We start from the raw sequence: 19,806 nt of genomic DNA on the forward strand, positions 1-19,806 counted from the left end.
GTCCTTAAATTAGGCTACCTCATTCCACTTAGGCACCTAAATTTTCTAATACTATTAATTCGCCTCATTTTACCACAAACCATAATATATAAGAACATGTCACATGTCACGTTCTTATTGAATGTTGTATACTTTTGAGCAAAATGAGATAAAGTTGATAATTTAAATATCACTTCTAATTAAAATAAACTTTGATATAGTTTAGAAACTAAATTTGTAATTAACCCCTTTAGGCTTTATTTACTATTGAATTTAAAAAGTGTTTTTCAACTCAAATATTGATTTAAACTAAAAAATTGATACCTTTTCAAGCTAAATCTTAATTTTAAACTGGGATTTTAACTCGGTACGAAACAGTAGTATCATTGGAGTAGATACTCAAATCACTTTAAATACAAGAAGTCAAGTGGGTGAATTGGTCCGAGTGGAAAGAAAAAAAAAAGATTGAACTAAAATTTTTTTCAGGTAATATCTATTTTTCTTGAGAAAGAGATAAGATATCTCGACACAGTGGCATCTTGATACCACTAGAAATGGGCAAAACAAACTCTAAAGAATCAAAAAAATTGAAAAATTGGATCTATATCCAACGGATCACAGCTTCCAAGAAAATTTTTTTGTTTTGGTTGACCTGTAACCCTATATAAAATACCGGATGGTCTAAATTTAGCAACACTCTTCTCCCAGGATCCATTTTGGGAAAAAGATAATATGAAACTTCGAGCTGTCAATTATATCCTTTATGGAAAAGGTAAATCGATTTGAAAATTTTCTGACACAAATATTTAACTAACTCGGATATATTTAATATTGACTTGGGGCCAAGACAACATAAATTCTTTCACCAAAAAGGTCTATGCTTCCTTTTGAAGTAAGGAAAAGCTAAAAAAATCAAAATTTGTAATTTTCAGTTTTTGGAAAAATGTTTTTCCATTAAATTATCGCCTCATTTCATCTTTTACGTTGTAACATTAGGGTGAAAATAATTTTTTTTTATTTTCTCAAAAATTCTTTATAACCACTGTGATAAACCCTATTAAAATTTTCTAAATCATTTTTTCACCAAACTTTTCAACGTACATGTTAAACTAACTCTTTAAAAAATAACCAACTTTTAAACCCGTATTATCTTCATAGAAGTAATATAATACGTGGCACCCCAGAAATATTTGACAACTCCAATTTTCCCAAATCTTTTCCGGGAAAATCCATGCATTCTCTGCCATGAAACTTACTCAAAACCGATAAGAAAATAACCCCCCCAACCCAAAAAAAAATTTCTCCTTATAGAACCCCAAATCAAGATAAAAGAAGAAGCAAATCCTGAAATTGAAACTGGGAAAAATTATCTGCAAATGGCTCGTGTCGCCTCAAACCCTCTTTCTCTTCCCAGATTTAGGCCTTACTTTCAGGTTTCCGACACTGCCCTCGTCTTCAAATCCCCTTCCCTTTCTCCTTATAGAACTCGCAAGTTTCAATCCATCGCCTGTCAGACAAATCCACTTCCCACCCAAACACAACCCTCCGACGAGGTAACTCTCTACTCTTTCTTTGTGTCTCTGCTTTTATTTTTGCATAATCTTCATTTCTATAAAAGGGTTGCTATTAAATTTTGCTGAGGGCAATTACGATGAGCACAATTTTAATCTGCTTCTGCCTTGAAGGGCTGTTCTAGTATTAGAGATGAAAAGGTACTTGCTGCCATGAAAAGGCCTAATCATCTCCTTCTTGGAGCAGGGAAAGGTACTTGCTGAGCCTGATTCAGTCGATGATAGTACAAGTGAAGCTACAAATTCCTTTGTTGGAGGAGAATTTTCCGAATTTCCAAACAAAAATATAAATAGGCGAATAGCAATAGGTTCTACCCTTGCAGCAGTGGGACTTTTCATGTCATCGCGATTAGATTTTGGTGTTTCTCTGAAGGACTTATCTGCTGCAGCAGTGCCTTATGAAGAGGTTTGATTTTCTTAGCTTTTCTACTCAATAGGTATATCATTTTGTAGGGTCTAGGTCTCAGGTAAATCCGTGATTGACAGGCTAGGTTGAAGTTGTGAATTCCATGTATCTAAGGCTAAGCTAACATGCCAACGACGCCTTGTCTCCTTGGCAAGGAAGAGGCTGCGGGTCCAAAACCATTAGGCCTCTCAGGTTTAAGTCTCGTTATACGGGTTTGGTCCGGCTTTACGTTGGACTTTGCCTAGTAACATGTTGGTTTGTTTTGTTTGATTTGTTTCATTAAAGTACTATATGGGATGTAACAGTTGATTGTAATTGTAATTTGTAACTTGCTTGACATAAAGAAGTTGCATTGTTGGATGATGGCCTTCCTTCGTAGACAAGACATTTTTAGAGAGGCCGGGCTAATATAGTTTTTCGTCAACTGACTAGATATGTATTGTAGTGCAGTGCTAAAATCATTTTAAGATTTTAGTTTGTTTTGGTATTATGATAAGGGTTTGAACTTTCAGTCGATTAAGACAGTAGTCGGAGGAGACAAATGTTTGCTGGAATATAGGGTTGAAACATGATCTAACACTAAAATCTTTTGTTGGCTGGATTTAAAGGCTCTTTCAAATGGAAAGCCAACTGTTGTAGAGTTCTATGCAGATTGGTGTGAAGTATGCCGGGAATTAGCTCCGGATATTTACAAAATAGAGCAGCAATACAGGTAACTGCTTCACTTTGTTACTATTCTTATTTACTCGTATGATTCCTTGGTGTTCTTTTTCATTTCTTTATGAATAAAATTGCTTTCTGGTTTCTGAATCATTTTCTAGAGATTGAGTCGGTCTCAGTTGTAGATTGATGAATTTGACACATTTGTAATCCCTGTGGAAACTTTCTGTGTTCCTAGTTCACTTCACTTCTTAACACCCAATCACCAATTTCGGTTCAGGGATCGTGTAAATTTTGTAATGCTGAATGTCGACAACACGAAGTGGGAACAAGAACTTGACGAGTTTGGCGTGGAGGGTATTCCGCATTTTGCATTCCTGGACAAAGATGGGAACGAGGAGGGAAACGTTGTAGGCAGGCTTCCAAGGAAGTACTTGCAGGAGAACGTGGACGCTCTTGCCCGCGGGGAGGCATCAGTTCCTCATGCTCGTGTGGTGGGACAGTATTCAAGCGCTGAATCGAGGAAGGTGCACCAGGTTGTTGATCCCAGAAGTCATGTGTAGATGTTATATTGTTTTGAGATTAAATTCCCCAAGTATAAATACACATGTAAAGGTAACCCATTTCCTGACTTAGTTTTATTGTATATCAATGCAGCTATGGTTTGAATATAGAAGGGGTAACCCTTTGCTTAGCATGATTAATGTGACCAAATCTTCCACTAAAATTTAAAAAGAGCCAGATACTCGAACTTAATTAAGTTTAAAACATAATTTGAGTTTTAACTTAATTGCTTTGAATTTTTACAGATGAAAGGGCATCCATCACACCATTAATATACATACACGCATAAGCTCAATTTTGAAGGAATTCTTGAACCTGCGGATTACTTTTTATTTAGATTAGTTCACATTCCAATAATATTTTCTATTATCAAATTTTAAATATTAAAAGGTATTATATTAAAATGAAATTACACTTTTGCATATATATTAAATTTTATTCTAACTATAATTTAAATTATTCAATATTTTTTGCTATAAAGAATAGGGATCTCACTGTTTGAATCAATGTCAAACACTCATTCTTTCATATAAGTAAAGACAATTGTTCAATTTTGAATTACATTTTATTGATATTTTAATCATATAAATTAAGACTTAAGAAATATATGTTTTGAAATTCAAAATCCCAAATTGTGATCTATTTCATTGGGTATTTATCATACCTAAGAATAGTGATGAAGGTTTTTTGCACCAATTTGGGAAAAACCTATCAAGAAACAATTGAGGCATATCAGTTCAAGTATTAATAGATTCCGATGGTAAATAAAACAATCATTCTCTAGTTAAGTCAACTAATGAAAAAGGAAAAACTCTTAGTTTGATTTGATCATCGGTTACTCCTTCTGGTTTCATGCTTAGACAAACCATGTGGAACTCTTTCAGATAAGTATGGGGGTTCTCATTTTTCAAACCGCGGAAAGTAGGCAATAAATGTATTAGACTTTAACTCAAATGGTGTTTCGTCCACTGGATAAGTTATGCATAACGGTTGTTCATTTGGTGTAGCTGTAAGTTGGTGTATAGTTTGATCTGCCATTTCTTCTGAATCTTTGGATGAGTAAATATCTTCGGTGTAAGATCCTTCTTCAAAGTCGAGTTGTAGTTGTTTACCACGTCGAATAGCTTCTCTTCAAAATGTTTGAGCTAACTTTTTGGAGTTTGATGCGGTTCTCACTCTGGCTTCCTTTTCGTCTGACTCTCTTCCTCTACAAAAACTTGTCAATGTATTCATGGAATTTGAGAGCCGTCAAGCTTGTGCGGTGACCGATGCGTCCTTCCACGCGCACCTGGTGGAGGTTTCCTTGTCGATATCGGTGGGAGAGCCTGTGCGTGGTGGCCATCCATCGTAATCTGGTCATGGGCGAGGGTTCCGGTCACGGCTTCAATGTCAGATATGTAGTAGGTATGGACATGTGGCGTAAAAGTGCTATTATCAGTTTGATCGAGATGATGGTGGTTCATCCATTCCGGCCATGGTGTCACCGCCATCTGGGCTGGCTGGTTATGCCTCACGTGACCACGTGGCTGACGTAACTGGCTGGTATTCATCGACGGGTAGTGGTCTGGGATTGTACTCGGGTCCTTCGATGGTGCATCCGTTCGCATCTACTTAGAACAAGAGGCTGCTGAATTTTGCTACAGTAAATCAGCCTTCTGTTAGGGTTCTTAAATTTTTTAATGGTTGTGATATTGGTGTAGGCCAAGGGGGACAATCGGTTGGGCCGAATGCTGGAGCAGGCCCATGTTTTGGCGCAAATATGCCACGTGCAGTGGGTCCACAATTTGGGCCTTCCTCTCTTGGGCGTGTTGCTGCACATAAACTACCCACTACATCTCATGGAGTTGGGCCATATAGTAGGCTGTCACCTATGAATCAGATTCTTGGATAATCTCTTGGGCCGAATGCCAACTTGGTTGGGCTTGCAATGTTGGTAATTTTTAGGCACAAAATCATGGGTCTAATGTGCCGTGGCGCACTAAACCAAGGGCGCGTGTTCATGACATTGATGCCTCGCCATGCATAGGGTTGCCTCGTCTCCCTGATTTTCATGCATCCGATTATTTGACCACCTTTGGTTCCAATGCCTCTTCAATATGGGTCAAATTTTGATAATGGAAACTCATATGTTCCTATGCCTGTAGGGACCATATCTTGGTGTCCTGACTCCGGGGCTACACACCATGTTTGTGGGGAGGCTACCGTCTTGCACGAGTCCACACCATACTCAGGTATATCTCCTCTCCTTATGGGTGATGGGACTCCTACAAAAATATCGTGTGTTAGGAATTCTAGTTTACCTACAACAAGTAATGCTCCATCTATCTAATGTTCTGTGCGTTCCAAGTATCAGAAAGAATTTGTTGTCTGTATCTCAGTTTGCTAAGGACAATGATGTAGTTTTTGAATTTCATCCATCTTATTGCATTGTTAAGGACATCTCAACTCGAAAAATTTTACTGTAGGGCCACACTTGTGATGGACTCTATTATTTTTCGCAAGTCCTGTCGGGTTCCTCAATCAGTGATCCTTCTGCCCTCAACACTAGTCTTTCAACTTCCAACATTGGTGATGATGTGTTTGCCTTATGGCACCGCAGACTTGGTCATCTGTCTGCTTCAATTGTTAAAATTGTTCTTGATAGATGTAAAATTGTCTCTAATAAAAAGTTCCTTGATAATATCTATATTGCATGTTAAAAAGAGAAGTCACATAAACTGTCTTTTTTGAACTCTGCTACTAAATATAAGGATTTTTTTGACTTGGTTGTCTTTGACTTATGGGGTCCAGCATCAGTTGCATATGGCATTAATTTGTATTATATTTCGTTCATCGACATGCAAATAGGTTTACTTGGATTTATCTCATTAATCGTAAGTCTCAAGTAGTTGAGTGTTTTCTTCAATTCCAGAAGATAATTCAAACTCAGTTTGGGAAAGGCATTAAAATTTTTCAAAGTTATTGGGTATTTATCATACTTAAGAAAAGTGATGAAGGTTTTTTGCACCAGTTTGAGAAAAACTTATCAAGAAACAATTGAGACATATCAGTCTAAGTATTAATAGATCCCGAAAGTAAATAAAACAGTCATTCTCTAGCAAAGTCAACTAATGAAAAAGGAAAAACTCTTAGTTTGATTTAACCCTCGGTTACTCCTTCTGGTTTCATGCTTAGACAAACCATGTGGAACTCTTTTAGATGAGTATGGGGGTTCTCATTTTTCAAACTGAGAAAAGTAAGCAATAAACATATTAATCCTGACTTTAACTCGAAAGGTGTTTCACTTGCTGGATAAGTTATGCATAGTGGTTGTTGTTCATTTGGTGTAGCTATAAGTTTGCGTATAGTTTGATTTGCCATTTCGTTTGAATCTTTAGATGAGTACATATCTTCAGTGTAAAATCCTTCTTTAAATTCGAGTTGTGGTTGTTTACCATGTCGAATAGCTTCTCTTCAAAATGTTCGAGCCAACTTTTATATCTCTGGTTCAAATGTTAGTCCCTGATTCTGACCTGGTCATAAAGAAAACAAACAAAAATTAGAAACTTTCACCAATCCCCAGCGACAGTGCCAAAATTTGATGGGCGTAGAAACCACCAAATATAAATTCTTACGATAAAATAGCAATCAATAACAATATAGAGCAATAGGGTCAAATCCACAGGGACTGGCTATCTAATTTCACCTTTTTTCGTGATGAAAATCGTTATCATAGTCACATTCATGCCCATGATCTGTACATACCAATGCTAAAAAAATAAAATGGGGGGTTTAAATTGATAAAGATAATAAAATAAGGAAATATGATGTGTAATAAAATAAAATAAAAACATATTCAAAATTTCAAAAAAAAAATTTAAGAAAATAAAGTAAATTAGTAAATAAAATATTTTAAGCTTAGTCTTAGCCTCGGTGTACTCCAATCTTGAACCAATCCTTGAAATAGATTTTCCCTTCCAAGCAATAAACTGGTTATAGCAATCGAGGATCCCTCAAACCGCCAACTCTTCCTCTTGTAGTCGATCCTGGTATCATCTGCAAATTGACCCTTGTCGAATTTCTAACCACATGGCACATACCCGTAATTTAAGATTTTGACAGCCTTACGATTTGAAAAGCCCAACTCGAATTAACGGCCTCAACCGTGTAGATCGTTTAAATCCAATCAATATCTCCCTTAACGGAATCCAACTAGCTTTTTCCAATTAAACACGCTTCGTGGGATTTTGAATATAGCACGATCGATTCAACTTCCCAACTGTACGTCAAACGATTCTAACCCAATGCGCGCTTTTGGAATTGAAATGGAATCAACTTTAAGGGACGAATTTGTACTATCCCATATATCAAAGAGATATCGAATACCGAATTGCAAAGTTTTTAGTGTGGATTCATATCTCATGATTACTCTGTTGAAGCAATAATCGGGCCAAGGCTAAAAAGGGTTTAGTTAATCATGAAAAAAAAATCATGTTTGAAAATAAATGGTTTAAATACAATTGTAGAAAGTGTAAAGGGAAAAGGCCTTGGAAGGTAATTAAACCGAATAGTTGAAAGTAAAAGAAAAAAAAAGAATGAAACAACAGAATAGAAAAGTGACGCGGGAAGGGAAATAAAACAAGGAATTTTATAGATTCCAAAAACTAAGTGTGTGTTTAATTAGTTGTAGTCACTAAGTTTTTATACACACTTCTAGTGCTAAAATTTAGCTAGATTTTTCCTAAATATTATCACTAAGTAATCCTAAATATTATCACTAAATAAATCAAAATTTAAAAATCAAATTTAAACTAGAGATTAAATTTAAACTAATTATAGAATAAAATATCCTCCAACCTTTATCCAATCACTTTAAAAAAAATATTTAACCATTCAATCTTTATCCAATCATCTTTAAATCTTCATTCTTTCAATCGAGCACTCCTCTTTGCTTTTTGTTCTAATTTAGCCCATCTTTGTAAAAGTTTGAATTCAACACATCAACTTCATTCCTGATAAGAAAAACCAAAATTTAATATCATTTTATTCGATAATTAGAAAAAAAATAAATATTAAAAATATGAATTTATCTTGCTATCACTCACCTTCAACCATTTTAAATGTGTAGAGACATTGTTTTAACACTAACCTATTGGCCAATGATTTCGTCATATACAAGGCTTCCAGTTTCTTCCATAACGTATACATTATTTTCTCCTTTAAAACCCCTTGTAACACATTATTTGTTAGACATAACTAAATTATGGTTAAGACTTTTTTTCATCTAACCTATCTCATTCTGATTGATCTATGTTTGTGGGCTTATTCTCTGTAACGATCCTCTCAAGATCACTCTGAATTAGTATTATTGACATACGAACTTGTGACAGACTGAAATTTGTGATACCGTCAAACTTATCAGTATCAAACCTTGATGCTGTCATCACTGAATGAGTTAAATGTGGAAATTGAACTAGCTTTAATATTAGTTTGTAGGGAATTAACCCGTATATGCAACGAACAAAAAAAAATAACTAAGAGACTGAAAAGATCAACATACAAATTTAACGTAAAAAAACTCCTCTAAAGAAGGTAAAAAACCATGGATAAAAGGATATTTCACTATAATAATTGAAGAGTACAAGAGAATGAGAGAACCAAAACAAAATACAAATGCCTGAAAGAAAAACCCTTCAAAAAAAAAAAAACAGATTTCTCTCAATCTAAATATTTTTGTTATTGTGTATCTAAAACCTATAGTAACTAAGGCCTATTTATAGGTTGAAAATCGTAGCATTTATGACTAAAATATCCCGAGGTTAATCAGAGTTTAAGTGGAAAACTAAAACAGAATTTAACTGAGAGAAGAAAGCCGAGAAACTTGAGGAGCACGTCGCATGTCGTGACGTGACGTTTGATCCTGGGATAAAAAAGGATCGTGTAGTTGGGACGAGGGCTTTCTTCTCGTCGTGATGTCGGCTGCTTGTCAGGACGAAGAGCTTCTTATTATTACGACGTCACGCATTGTTTTGGTCAAAATATGAGGCATACTTCCACACCAATTTTTATTTCGTTAAAATCATGGTAACTTTTACTATAAAAAATCTACAAAAAATATATTTAATTTTTACATTCAATGATTCACAATAATCAATTTATTTTATTTTATTTTTAAAATTGAATTATTTAATTAATAATAATTCAAAATTTATAAATTAATTTTCACATCATTTTCATACTTAATGAGAAAATCACATTTATTTTCAAATGTTTCCCATTTCTTTTAACTTTAATAGAATAAATTTTCATCTACCCCGTAATGTTTCATGTATAAATAGTTTAGGAGTGAATTTTTTCTAATTTTAGTAACGAATCAAAATTTTATTTATGGTTAATTAATAAGCTTGTTAAAACCAAGATCTGATAAGGCCAAAAGAAAAAAAAAACAAGATCTAATGGATGTAATAAATTTGAGTGACATTTATTATGTTGAAAGAAAAGAGTGAGAGGGTTGGAAGCAAATCTAAACCTCAAAGGAGTTGAAATGGAATATGTGGCTTCTCCAGAGAGCATATAATTATAATGTGATTGTAGGACTAACTTAAATCAAAATAGAAGAAGAAGCAAATCCTAAAATTGAAACTTGAAAAAATATCAGCAAATGGCTCGCGTCGCCTCAAACCCTCTTTCTCTTCCCAGATTTAGGCCTTACTTTCAAGTTTCCGACACTGCCCTCCTCTTCAAATCCCCTTCCCTTTCTCCTTATAGAACTCGCAAGTTTCAATCTATCGCTTGTAAGACAAATCCACTTTCCACCCAAACACAACCCTCCGACGAGGTAACTCTCTACTCATTCTTTGTGTCTTTGCTATTAATTTTTGCATAATTTTCATTTCTATAAAAGGGTTGCTGCTAATTTTTGCTGAGGGCAATTACGATGAGCACAGTTTTAATTTGCTTCTGCCTTGAAGGGTTGTTCTAGTATTAGAATAAGATAATCTCTTGATTTCCATAATTTAAGTAAACTAAATGTAAGTATGAATGAATGGAAAGAATGAAAATAAAGGTTCCATAATCTAGTGAACTTTTTGTAGGTTTTGCTAACAGGCTTTTTCATAGCCCTTTTTAAGGTATTGTCACTGTATAAACTTTTTTTTTATGCAACATAGTAATTGATGTTTAATCTATAATATCAATTCGTTGAATGAGAATATTTCCTTTAATGGTAGCTTTTACTTATTTCCTTAGGGAACTCGTAAGTAAATCCATTCATTTAAATGCCAGATTGAAATTTATGTAAAACTTATCATTGCCATGGCTAATTGTTTTATTAGATTTTTTACATTTTTTTATAAATCTAAAATAATTATTTTTTTTACAATCATTCGAATCATTCTATCAACAAAAAAAAAAATTCTAAAAACCAACGACACGATCCTTCTTTTTCCCAGCGATCAAACATTACGTCACGACATGGCAACGTGCTCCTCAAGTTTCTCAGCTTTCTTCTCTCAATTAAACTCTGTTTTAGTTTCTCACTTAAACTCTGATTAAGCTAGGGATATTTTAGTCATAAATGCTACGAATTTCAACCTATAAATAGGCCTTAGTTACTATAGGTTTTAGATACACAACAATAAAAATATTTAGATTGAGAGAATTCTATTTTTTTTTTGTTTTGAAGGGTTTTTCTTTCAAGCATTTGGGTTTTGTTTCGATTCTCTCATTCTCTTGTAATCTTTAATTATTATAGTGAAATCTCCTTTTATCCATGGTTTTTTATCCTGTTTAGAGGAGTTTTTTCACGTTAAATTTTTGTATTGATCTTTTCAATCTCTTAGTTATTTTTTTGTTCGTTACATATACGGGTTAATTCCCTACAAACTGATATTAAAACTAGTTCGATTTCCATATTTAACTCATTCAGTGATGACAGCATCAAGGTTTGGTACTGATAAGTTTTGACGGTATCGCAAATTTTAGTTTGTGGAAAGTTCATATGTCAACAATACTAATTCAAAGCGATCTTGCGAAGATCATTACAGAAAATAAACCCACAGACATGGATCGGTCAAAATGAGATAGGTTAGATTAAAAAATTCTTATCTATAATTCAATTATGTCTAACAAATAATGTGTTACAGGAGGTTTTGAAGGAGAAAATAGAGTATACGTTCTTGAAGAAACTGGAAGCCTTGTATATGACGAAATCATTGGCCAACAGGTTAGTGTTAAAACAATGTCTTTACACGTTTAGAATGACTGAAGGTGAGTGATAGCAAGATAAATTCGTATTTTTAATATATTTATTTTTGGCTAATTATCGAATAAAATACTATTAAATTTAGGTTTTTCATATCAGGAATGAAGTTGATGTATTGAATTCAAACTCTTACAAAGATGGGTTAAATTGGAACAAAAAGCAAAGAGGAGTGCTTGATTGAAAGAATGAAAATTTAAAGATGACTGATTAAAGATTAAAGGGTTAAATATTTTTTTTTTTAAAAATGGTTGGATAAAGATTGGAGGATTTTTTATTCTATAATTAGTTTAAATTTGATTTTTAAATTTTAATTTATTTAGTGATAATATTTAGGATTATTTAGTGATAATATTTAGGAAAAATCTAAATAAATTTTAGCACTAGAAGTTTGTATAAATACATAGCGGCTACAACCAATAAAACACACACTTGACTTTTGGAATCAATAAAATTCCTTAATTTATTTCCTTTCATGCGTCACTTTTCTATTCTCATTGTTTCATTCTTTTTTTCTTTTACTTTCAACTTTTGTTTTAATTACCTTCCAAGGCCCTTTCCTTTCCACTTTCTTCAATTCTATTTGAACAATTTATTTTCAAGCATGATCTTTTCCATGATTAACTAAACCTTTTTTAGCCTTAGCCAGGTTATTGCTTCGATAGAGTAATCGTGAGATATGAACCCATACTAAATACTTTGCAATTCGCTATTTACTATCTCTCTAGTATACGAGATAGTACAAATTCGTCCCTTAACATTGATTCAATTTCGTTTCCAAAAGCGCACATTGGGTTGGAATCGTTTGGCCTATAGTTTTGAAGTTAAGTCGGTTGTGCTGTATTCAAAATCCCATGAACAAATTGACGTGTTCAATTGGAAAAAACTAGTTGGATTCCGTCAAGAGAGATAGTGATCGAATTTAAACGACCCACATGGTTGAGGCCGTTAATTCGAGTTGGGCTTTTCAAATTGAGACATATCAGTCCAAGTATTAATATATCCTGAAAGTAAATAAAATAGTTATTCTCTAGCAGAGTCAACTAATGAAAAAGGAAAAACTCCTAGTTTGATTTGATCCTCAGTTACTCCTTATGGTTTCATGCTTAGACAAACCATGTGGAACTCTTTCAAATGAGTATGGGGGTTCTTATTTTTCAAACCTCAGAAAGTAGGCAATAAATGTATTAATCTCGACTTTAACTCGAACTGTGTTTCGCCCGCTGGATAAGTTATGCATAGCAGTTGTTCATTTGGTGTAGTTATAAGTTGGTGTATAGTTTGATCTACCATTTCGTCTGTATCTTTGGATGAGTACATATCTTCGGTGTAAGATCCTTCTTCAAAGTCGAGTTGTAGCTATTTTCCACGTCGAATAGCTTCTCTTCGAAATGTTAAAGCCAACTTTTCAGAGTTTGATGCGGTTCTCACTCTGGCTCCCTTTTCGTCTAACTCTCTTCCTCTACAAAAACTTATCGATGTACTCATGGAATTTGAGAGCTGTCAGGCTCATATGGTGGCCGATGCGTCCTTTCACGCACATCTAGTAGAAGTTACCTTATCGATACCGATGGGAGAGCCTGTGCATGATGGCCATCCATCGTATTCTGGTTGTGGGCGAGGGTTCCGGTCTCGGCTTCAATGTCAGATATGTAGTAGGTATGGACGTGTGGTGCAAAAGTGCTATTATCAGTTTGATCGATATTGTGGTGGCTCATCCACTCCGGCCATGGCATCACTACCATCTGGACGGGCTGGTTATGGCTCGCGCGACGACGTGGCTGATGCAACTGGCTGGTATTCGTCGACGGGTGGTGGTCCAGAATTGTACTCGGGTCTTTTAATGGTTCATCCTTTCGCATCTACTTGGGACAAGTGGCTGCTGACTTTTGCTATGGTAGATTAGCCTTCTGCTAGGGTTTCTAATTTTTTTAATGGCTGTGATATTGGTGTAGGCCAAGAGGGACAACCGGTTGGGCCAAATGCTGGAGCAGGCACATGTGTTGGCGCCAATATACCACCTGCAGTGGGTCCACAATTTAGGTCTTCCTCTCTTGGGCATGTTGGTGCTCATAGACTACCAACTACATCTCATGGAGTTGGGCCATATAGTAGGCCATCACCTATGGATCAAATTCTTAGCCAATATCCTGGGCCGAATGCCAACTTGGTTGGGCTTGAAAATGTTGGTAATTTTTCGGCACAAAATCATGGGCCTAATGTGCCGTGGTGCACTAAATTGAGGGTGCATGTTCATGACATTGATGCCTCGCCATGCGTAGGGTTGCCTCGTCTCCTTAATTTTCATGCATCTGATTATTTGACCACCTCTATGTTGGTAATTTTTCAGAACAAAGTCATAGGCCTAATGTGCTGTGGTACACTAAACTGAAGGCGCGTGTCCATAAAATTGATGCCTCGCCATGTGTAGGGTTGCCTCGTCTCCCTGATTTTTATGCATCCGATTATTTGACCACCCCTGGGTCCAATGCCAATACTACTCAATATGCGTCAAATTTTGATAATGAAAACTCATATATTCCTGTGCCTGTAGGGACCACATCTTGGTGTCCTGACTTTGGGGCTACACACCATGTCTTTCAGGAGGCTACCGTCTTGCACGAGTCTACGCCATACTGAGGTATATCTCCTCTCTTTATGGGTGATGGGACTCCTACGAAAATATCATGTGTTAGGAATTCTAGTTTACCTACAACAAGTAAGATGCTCTATCTATCTAATGTTCTGTGCGTTCCAAGTATCAGAAAGAATTTGTTATATGTATCTTAGTTTGCTAAGGACAACAATGTATTTTTTGAATTTCATCTATCTTATTGTATTGTTAAGGACATCTCAACTCGAAAAATTTTGCTGCGGGGCCACACTCGTGCCAGTCTCTATTATTTCTCACCGGTCCTTTCGGGTTCTTCAGTCAACGATCCTTCTGCCCTCAAAACTAGTCTTTCAACTTCCAACATTATTGATAATGTATTTGCCATATGGCACCGTAGACTTGGTCATCTGTCTTCTTCAATTGTTAAAATTATTCTTGATAGATGTAAAATTGTCTTTAATAAAAAGTACCTTGATAATATATGTACTCCATGTCAAAAAGGGAAGTCGCATAAACTGCCTTTTTCGAACTCTGTTACTAAATATAATGATTTTTTTGGCTTGGTTGTCTCTGACTTATGAGGTCCGGCATCAGTTGCATGTGGCATTAATTTGTATTATATTTTGTTCATCGACATGCATAGCAGGTTTACTTAGATTTATCTCATTAACCGTAAGTCTCAAGTAGTTGAGTGTTTTCTTCAATTTCAAAAGATGATTCAAACTCAGTTTGGGAAGGGCATTAAATTTTTTCAAAGTGATTAGGGTGGCGAATATCGTGCGTTTACACAGACTCTCACTAATTTTGGGATAATTCATCGTCTGTCATGTCCGTACACGTCAGAGCAGAATGGAGTGGTTGAGCGAAAGCACAGGCACATTGTGAAGACTGGTCTTACTATCTTAGCTCAAGTAAATCTGCCCATGGAGTACTGGGGCTATGCTTTTTGTAGCGCAGTGCATCTCATAAACCGTCTACCTACTTTAGTGTTAAAAGGACAATCCCCATATTAGATTTTGCATTGTCAGAAAACTACATATGATCATTTAAGGGTTTTTGAGTGTTGTTGTTTTCCCTATTTGCGTCTGTTTACACAACACAAGTTGGATTTTCGCACTCAGCCTTGTATATTTTTGGGATATAACTCTCAACATAAAGGGTATCATTGTCTCACTCCTGATGGTAAGGTAATTTTTTCTCGTCATGTTGTTTTTTATGAATGACAATTTTTGTTTTCTTCTCTTACCATGTCCACTGTTACTCTTAGTTCGACTGCCTTCATGTATGTTTTGCTGGTTAATTCTACTACTATATAGTATGCCATCCTAGTTGCGACAACTACTGCTGCTTCACCTTCTCTTAATCCCATACCATCTACATCCAATGATCCTTCGACCGAGTTACGAACTGTTCATGAGAATTTCAGGCCTTCATTTTTAAACACTAGATGTTCATCGATTCAAGGAGATACTCCAGGTATAGTCTCTTTGGCATCTCCGTCTATTCAACCTGTGAATATTCATACTATGATTACTAGATCTAAGACCGAGATTTTTAAACCTAAAGCTCTGTCTGTTAAAGCCGTTGACTTTGAACCACACACAGTTGAAGAATCACTTACTGATCCAGAATGGAAACTAGCAGTTCAAGCTGAGTTTGATACCCTTATGGCTAACTCCAATTGGGAGCTTGTCCCTCTGCCCTGTGGACAGAAGGTGATAGGATGTAAATGGATTTTTAAGTTAAAGAAGAATTTTGATGGGACCATTGCTCGGCGCAAGGCTCGACTAGTTGCAAAAGGATGTTTGCAGGTTCTTGGGTGTGATTTCAAGGAAACGTTTAGCCCAATGGTCAATCCTCAACCATTTGGACCATATTAATGGTTACGGTTTCTCATGGTTGGCAACTACGTCAAGTCGATGTCAATAATGCATTTTTAAATGGTGATTTCATCGATGAAGTTTTTATGCAACAACCTTCAGGTTATGTTCAAAGTGGTCTGGATGGTGAGCAGTTAGTCTGTTGTATGACAAAAGCATTATACGAATTGCGTCAAGCACTGCCTGCCTGGTTTAATAAATTGAAATGATTTTTGGTATCTACTTGATTTTGTATATCCAAATCTGATGTGTCTCTATTTGTTCGAGTAGCGATCGAGTCCGTTCTCTATATTTTGGTTTATGTGGATGATATTATTGTCATAGGGAGCTGGGTTGAAAGTATTAATAGCTTTATTCAATTGTTACATAAAGAGTTTTCTTTAAAGGACATGGGGGATCTCCACTATTTCTTAGGTATTAAAGTTACTCGATCTTCCAATGGCAGCCTGCACTTATGTCAGTGCAAGTACATCAGAGATCTTCTTGACAGGAGTTCCTTAGCCAATGCTAAAAGTGTTCATACACCAATGATCAGTTCGTCCACATTATCTAAAGATGAGGGCAAACGTCTTGTTGATCTTGCAGAGTATCGTAATCTTGCTAGTGCACTTCAATATCTGGTGTTGACTCGGCCAGATATAGCTTATGCTGTGAATCGTATTTGCCAATTTATGCATGCGCCCACTTTAGTTCATTTGGTTGCTTTAAAAAGGATTTTACAGTATTTATGAGGGATTATTGATCATGGCCTGATTTTTCGTCCATCCGACATACTATCTTTCGTCGGTTATACTGATGCCAACTATGGGTTAGATTCTGATGATCGCTAGTCTACAACGGGATGTTGTGTGTACTTTAGCAGTACACTCATCTCGTGGTATTTGAAAAAGCAACAGGTTGTTTCTTGATCAACAGTAGAAGCTGAGTATCGAAGTCTTGCTATCAATCCGGTCTTACATTCTGCTGACTCCCTTACTATTTGGTGTGACAATTCTAGTGTAGTAGCGTTTGCTATCAATCCGCTCTTACATTCCAAGTTCAAACATGTTGAACTGGACCTATTCTTTGTTCGTGAGAAGTTAGCTGATGGTTCACTCATTGTTGTTGAGGTTCCAGTGTGTGACCAAGTTGCTGATGTTTTTACAAAACCATTATCTATCTCGTTGTTTACTCGGTTTCGTTCTTTGCTTTGGGTCTTACCTATTGAGAAGCTGAATGAATCTTAGAGTATGAGAATGTGTTAGGCAGATTGTTAGTCAGTTATCAAGACTGGTATATTGTTATAGGTTGTTAGCAGAAGTTAGCCTATCTTCCTCATGTATATAAACCACATCTCTGTATTGATACAAATAGATTAAGAACACAAAACTATTTTCAATCATTTCTTTCAGTACTTTCAATTTTTTAGAGTTACTAACAAGTGATGACTAGGAAGGGAGTTGGGAATTGGAAAGCCTGGATTCATAAATCCCTTAACATTAAGATCTCTTCCCATTATATCATCTTCTTTTTCTTTTTTATGAAATAAGTACTGAAATTATGCCTTATCATGGATGACCACGGTATCTGGCTTGTTATTCACTGATTTTACTTTCTTAATAAATATATATATATATATATATATATATATATATAACCCCACACATTTTGATGTGCTTACTTTCCAATTTTATCTTTCAAAGTGTTGTCTTCTTTAATTAATGGTTTTCAATGTTGTTTATAATTTTTACTGGAAAAAGAAAAAAGAATGAAACTACAACTGCACAAGAGGAAAATGGGAAATCTTTGTATATATTCAAATAATTTGAGGTCGAATCTGCATGGTGGATAGTTGAATTAAGATACAAGCAAAGAACAAGAAGCAACCATGTGATCAATTAGAGGAAATTACCAATCGTAATCTTCAGGCTTGGCAAAAGGGTACTTGAGATATGCATTTTTAACTTGTGAAGGATCTTTAGGTGTGTCCCATGGATACTTCAAGGATTTATCCCTTGGGAATTTCCTGAAGTTCAAAAATGGAGCCCAGAGCAGTAGCCTGAATAGAGGACGAAACACATGAATTTACAGTTCATCATGTAAGTAAAATTTCAATCCAATTGGACATTTTAGATTACCATGTGTTTGCATCCAAACTCACCCCGGAAAGAACAAGAACACACACATGAATTGCAAGTACATCTCCAACAGATTTCTTCTATACCATCTTATCCTAAGCCAGTTCATGATGATTGGCTGCCATTTCATCAAATCATTAATCATATATGAAACAAATAATCATAACAAAGCATTCAAAAAGAAGAGGAAAAAAAAAAAACCAAATATCTAAACCAAAACACTATCCAAATTCAGAGAGACTGAAAATGGCTGTATTATACATGTGTACTTACTGGCACGATGAGGAAGTACCCAAAAGCAATAATTCCTAGTTGAATTATCACAGTGATGAGATCTGGCTCATTGTTTACCCCTGTAACAGCTAATGCCGGCAGCTCAAACTGGTTCAAAAAACCTTCATCAGCATTTATATAAAATGGGTTACCCAAGTTGGATGGTAAATTGAAATTAAAAATAAAGATCTCACAGTGGAAAGAAGGGCAGCAGTTGGAACAGCCAAGCTGGTCTTCTTTGCATCCAAATAATTATTTGGTTTTAATTTGATGTTTGTAACATTGGGTTTCTGAAAGAATGATGAAATTTATGAAGTCGAAACCAAAAAATTATGCTGAAAAGAAAATGAAAGGAAGTTGAATTTACCTTGTAAAGTTTGGTATAGTTGGTTGGTTTGTGTTGAGATGTAAGGTTGAAGAAAGGGAATTTGGTGCTGCATTGAGATGGAGAAACATAAATGGAAGGCAAAGCCTTGGGGATTTGGAAGCTCAAACAGCTGCACATATTTCAGAACCGTAGAAATTTTTTTTGGGTTGGGGGGGGGGGGGTTATTTTCTTATCGGTTTTGAGTTAAGAGTTTCATGGCCTAGAATGCATGGATTTTCCCGGAAAAAGATTTGGGGAAATTGGAATTATCAAATATTTCTGGGGTGCCACGTATTATATTAGTTCTGTGAAGATAATGCGGGCTTAAAAGAAGTTTTTTTTTAAAGAGTTAGTTTAACATCTACATTGAAAAGTTTGGTCAAAAAGTATTTTAGAAAAATGAACTTTGAAAATTTCCATAGTGTTTATCATAAGAGTTATAAATAATTTTGAGAATTAAAATGTTTATTTTTATTCTGATGTTATAAAGTAAAAGATGAAATGAGCGGATAAAAGATAATTTAATGGAAAAATGCTTTTATAAAAATCAAAATTAAAAATTTTGAAATGAAGATTTAGTTTGAAAAGTTAATTGTGTATCAATTTTTTAGTTTAAAATCAATATTTGGGTTGAAAAACATTTTTAACTTAAATAGTAAATAAAGCTTAAAGGGTTAATTACAAATTTGGTTTCTAAACTATATAATTTTTCCCACTTAAGTACTTGAAAGTTTATTTTAATTAGAAGTGATATTTAAATTATCAACTTTATTTCATTTTACTCAAAATGATAAAAAAACTTGACATGTGACGTGTTCTTATGTATTATGGTTTGTGGTAAAATGAGGTGAATTAATAGTATTAAAAAATTAGGTGCCTAAGTGGAATGAGGTAGCATATTTCAAGGACCAATTTTACATTTAAACAAAATTTAAAAATAATGTATAATGTATAATTCTATTATAGACTTTGTACTTTAAAAGTTAGAAATTCCATCCTCTTACTTTTTCAATTTAAAAATTTTAGTTTAATCATTATTGTTGTTGATAGCTTCTATTAAAATTTGTCAACTTAATATATTCACTTTTTGTCAATCATATGACATGTCACATGAGGATAACTTGATATGCTAAACT

The 19,806-nt window shown here is 35.0% G+C and overlaps 2 protein-coding genes across 2 annotated transcripts; one reads left to right on the plus strand and one right to left on the minus strand.

Moving 5' to 3' along the window:
- The first annotated feature begins 1,146 nt into the window (after positions 1-1,146).
- LOC108458182 (thioredoxin-like protein HCF164, chloroplastic) lies at positions 1,147-3,292 on the plus strand. The gene is made up of 4 exons (XM_017757476.2): positions 1,147-1,532; positions 1,738-1,956; positions 2,565-2,668; positions 2,897-3,292. The coding sequence occupies exons 1-4, from the start codon at positions 1,356-1,358 to the stop codon at positions 3,177-3,179; spliced, it is 783 nt and encodes a 260-aa protein (XP_017612965.1). The 5' UTR covers positions 1,147-1,355; the 3' UTR covers positions 3,180-3,292.
- Positions 3,293-17,688: 14,396 nt separating this feature from the next.
- On the minus strand, positions 17,689-18,930 carry LOC108459700 (NAD(P)H-quinone oxidoreductase subunit L, chloroplastic). The gene is made up of 5 exons (XM_017759101.2): positions 18,671-18,930; positions 18,498-18,593; positions 18,304-18,411; positions 18,054-18,148; positions 17,689-17,951 (listed from the first exon to the last, which is right to left on the minus strand). The coding sequence occupies exons 1-5, from the start codon at positions 18,806-18,808 to the stop codon at positions 17,801-17,803; spliced, it is 588 nt and encodes a 195-aa protein (XP_017614590.1). The 5' UTR covers positions 18,809-18,930; the 3' UTR covers positions 17,689-17,800.
- Between the last annotated feature and the right edge of the window lie 876 nt (positions 18,931-19,806).

The sequence above is a fragment of the Gossypium arboreum genome, chromosome 3 (assembly GCF_025698485.1).
Source record: "Gossypium arboreum isolate Shixiya-1 chromosome 3, ASM2569848v2, whole genome shotgun sequence".
In the NCBI taxonomy this organism is placed as follows: Eukaryota; Viridiplantae; Streptophyta; class Magnoliopsida; order Malvales; family Malvaceae; genus Gossypium; species Gossypium arboreum.

What these genes read in the sequence shown, in the direction of transcription:
- LOC108459700 (XM_017759101.2), bottom strand. Translation starts at nt 18,808, where the DNA reads ATGTGCAGCTGTTTGAGCTTCCAAATCCCCAAGGCTTTGCCTTCCATT. An exon ending in ACTATACCAAACTTTACAAG is followed by an intron (nt 18,594 to 18,670) that starts GTAAATTCAACT and finishes TCATTCTTTCAG; the next exon opens with AAACCCAATGTTACAAACAT. An exon ending in GTGTTCTTGTTCTTTCCGGG is followed by an intron (nt 17,952 to 18,053) that starts GTGAGTTTGGAT and finishes TCCTCTATTCAG; the next exon opens with GCTACTGCTCTGGGCTCCAT.
- LOC108458182 (XM_017757476.2), top strand. Translation starts at nt 1,356, where the DNA reads ATGGCTCGTGTCGCCTCAAACCCTCTTTCTCTTCCCAGATTTAGGCCT. An exon ending in AAACACAACCCTCCGACGAG is followed by an intron (nt 1,533 to 1,737) that starts GTAACTCTCTAC and finishes TTCTTGGAGCAG; the next exon opens with GGAAAGGTACTTGCTGAGCC. An exon ending in AAAATAGAGCAGCAATACAG is followed by an intron (nt 2,669 to 2,896) that starts GTAACTGCTTCA and finishes ATTTCGGTTCAG; the next exon opens with GGATCGTGTAAATTTTGTAA.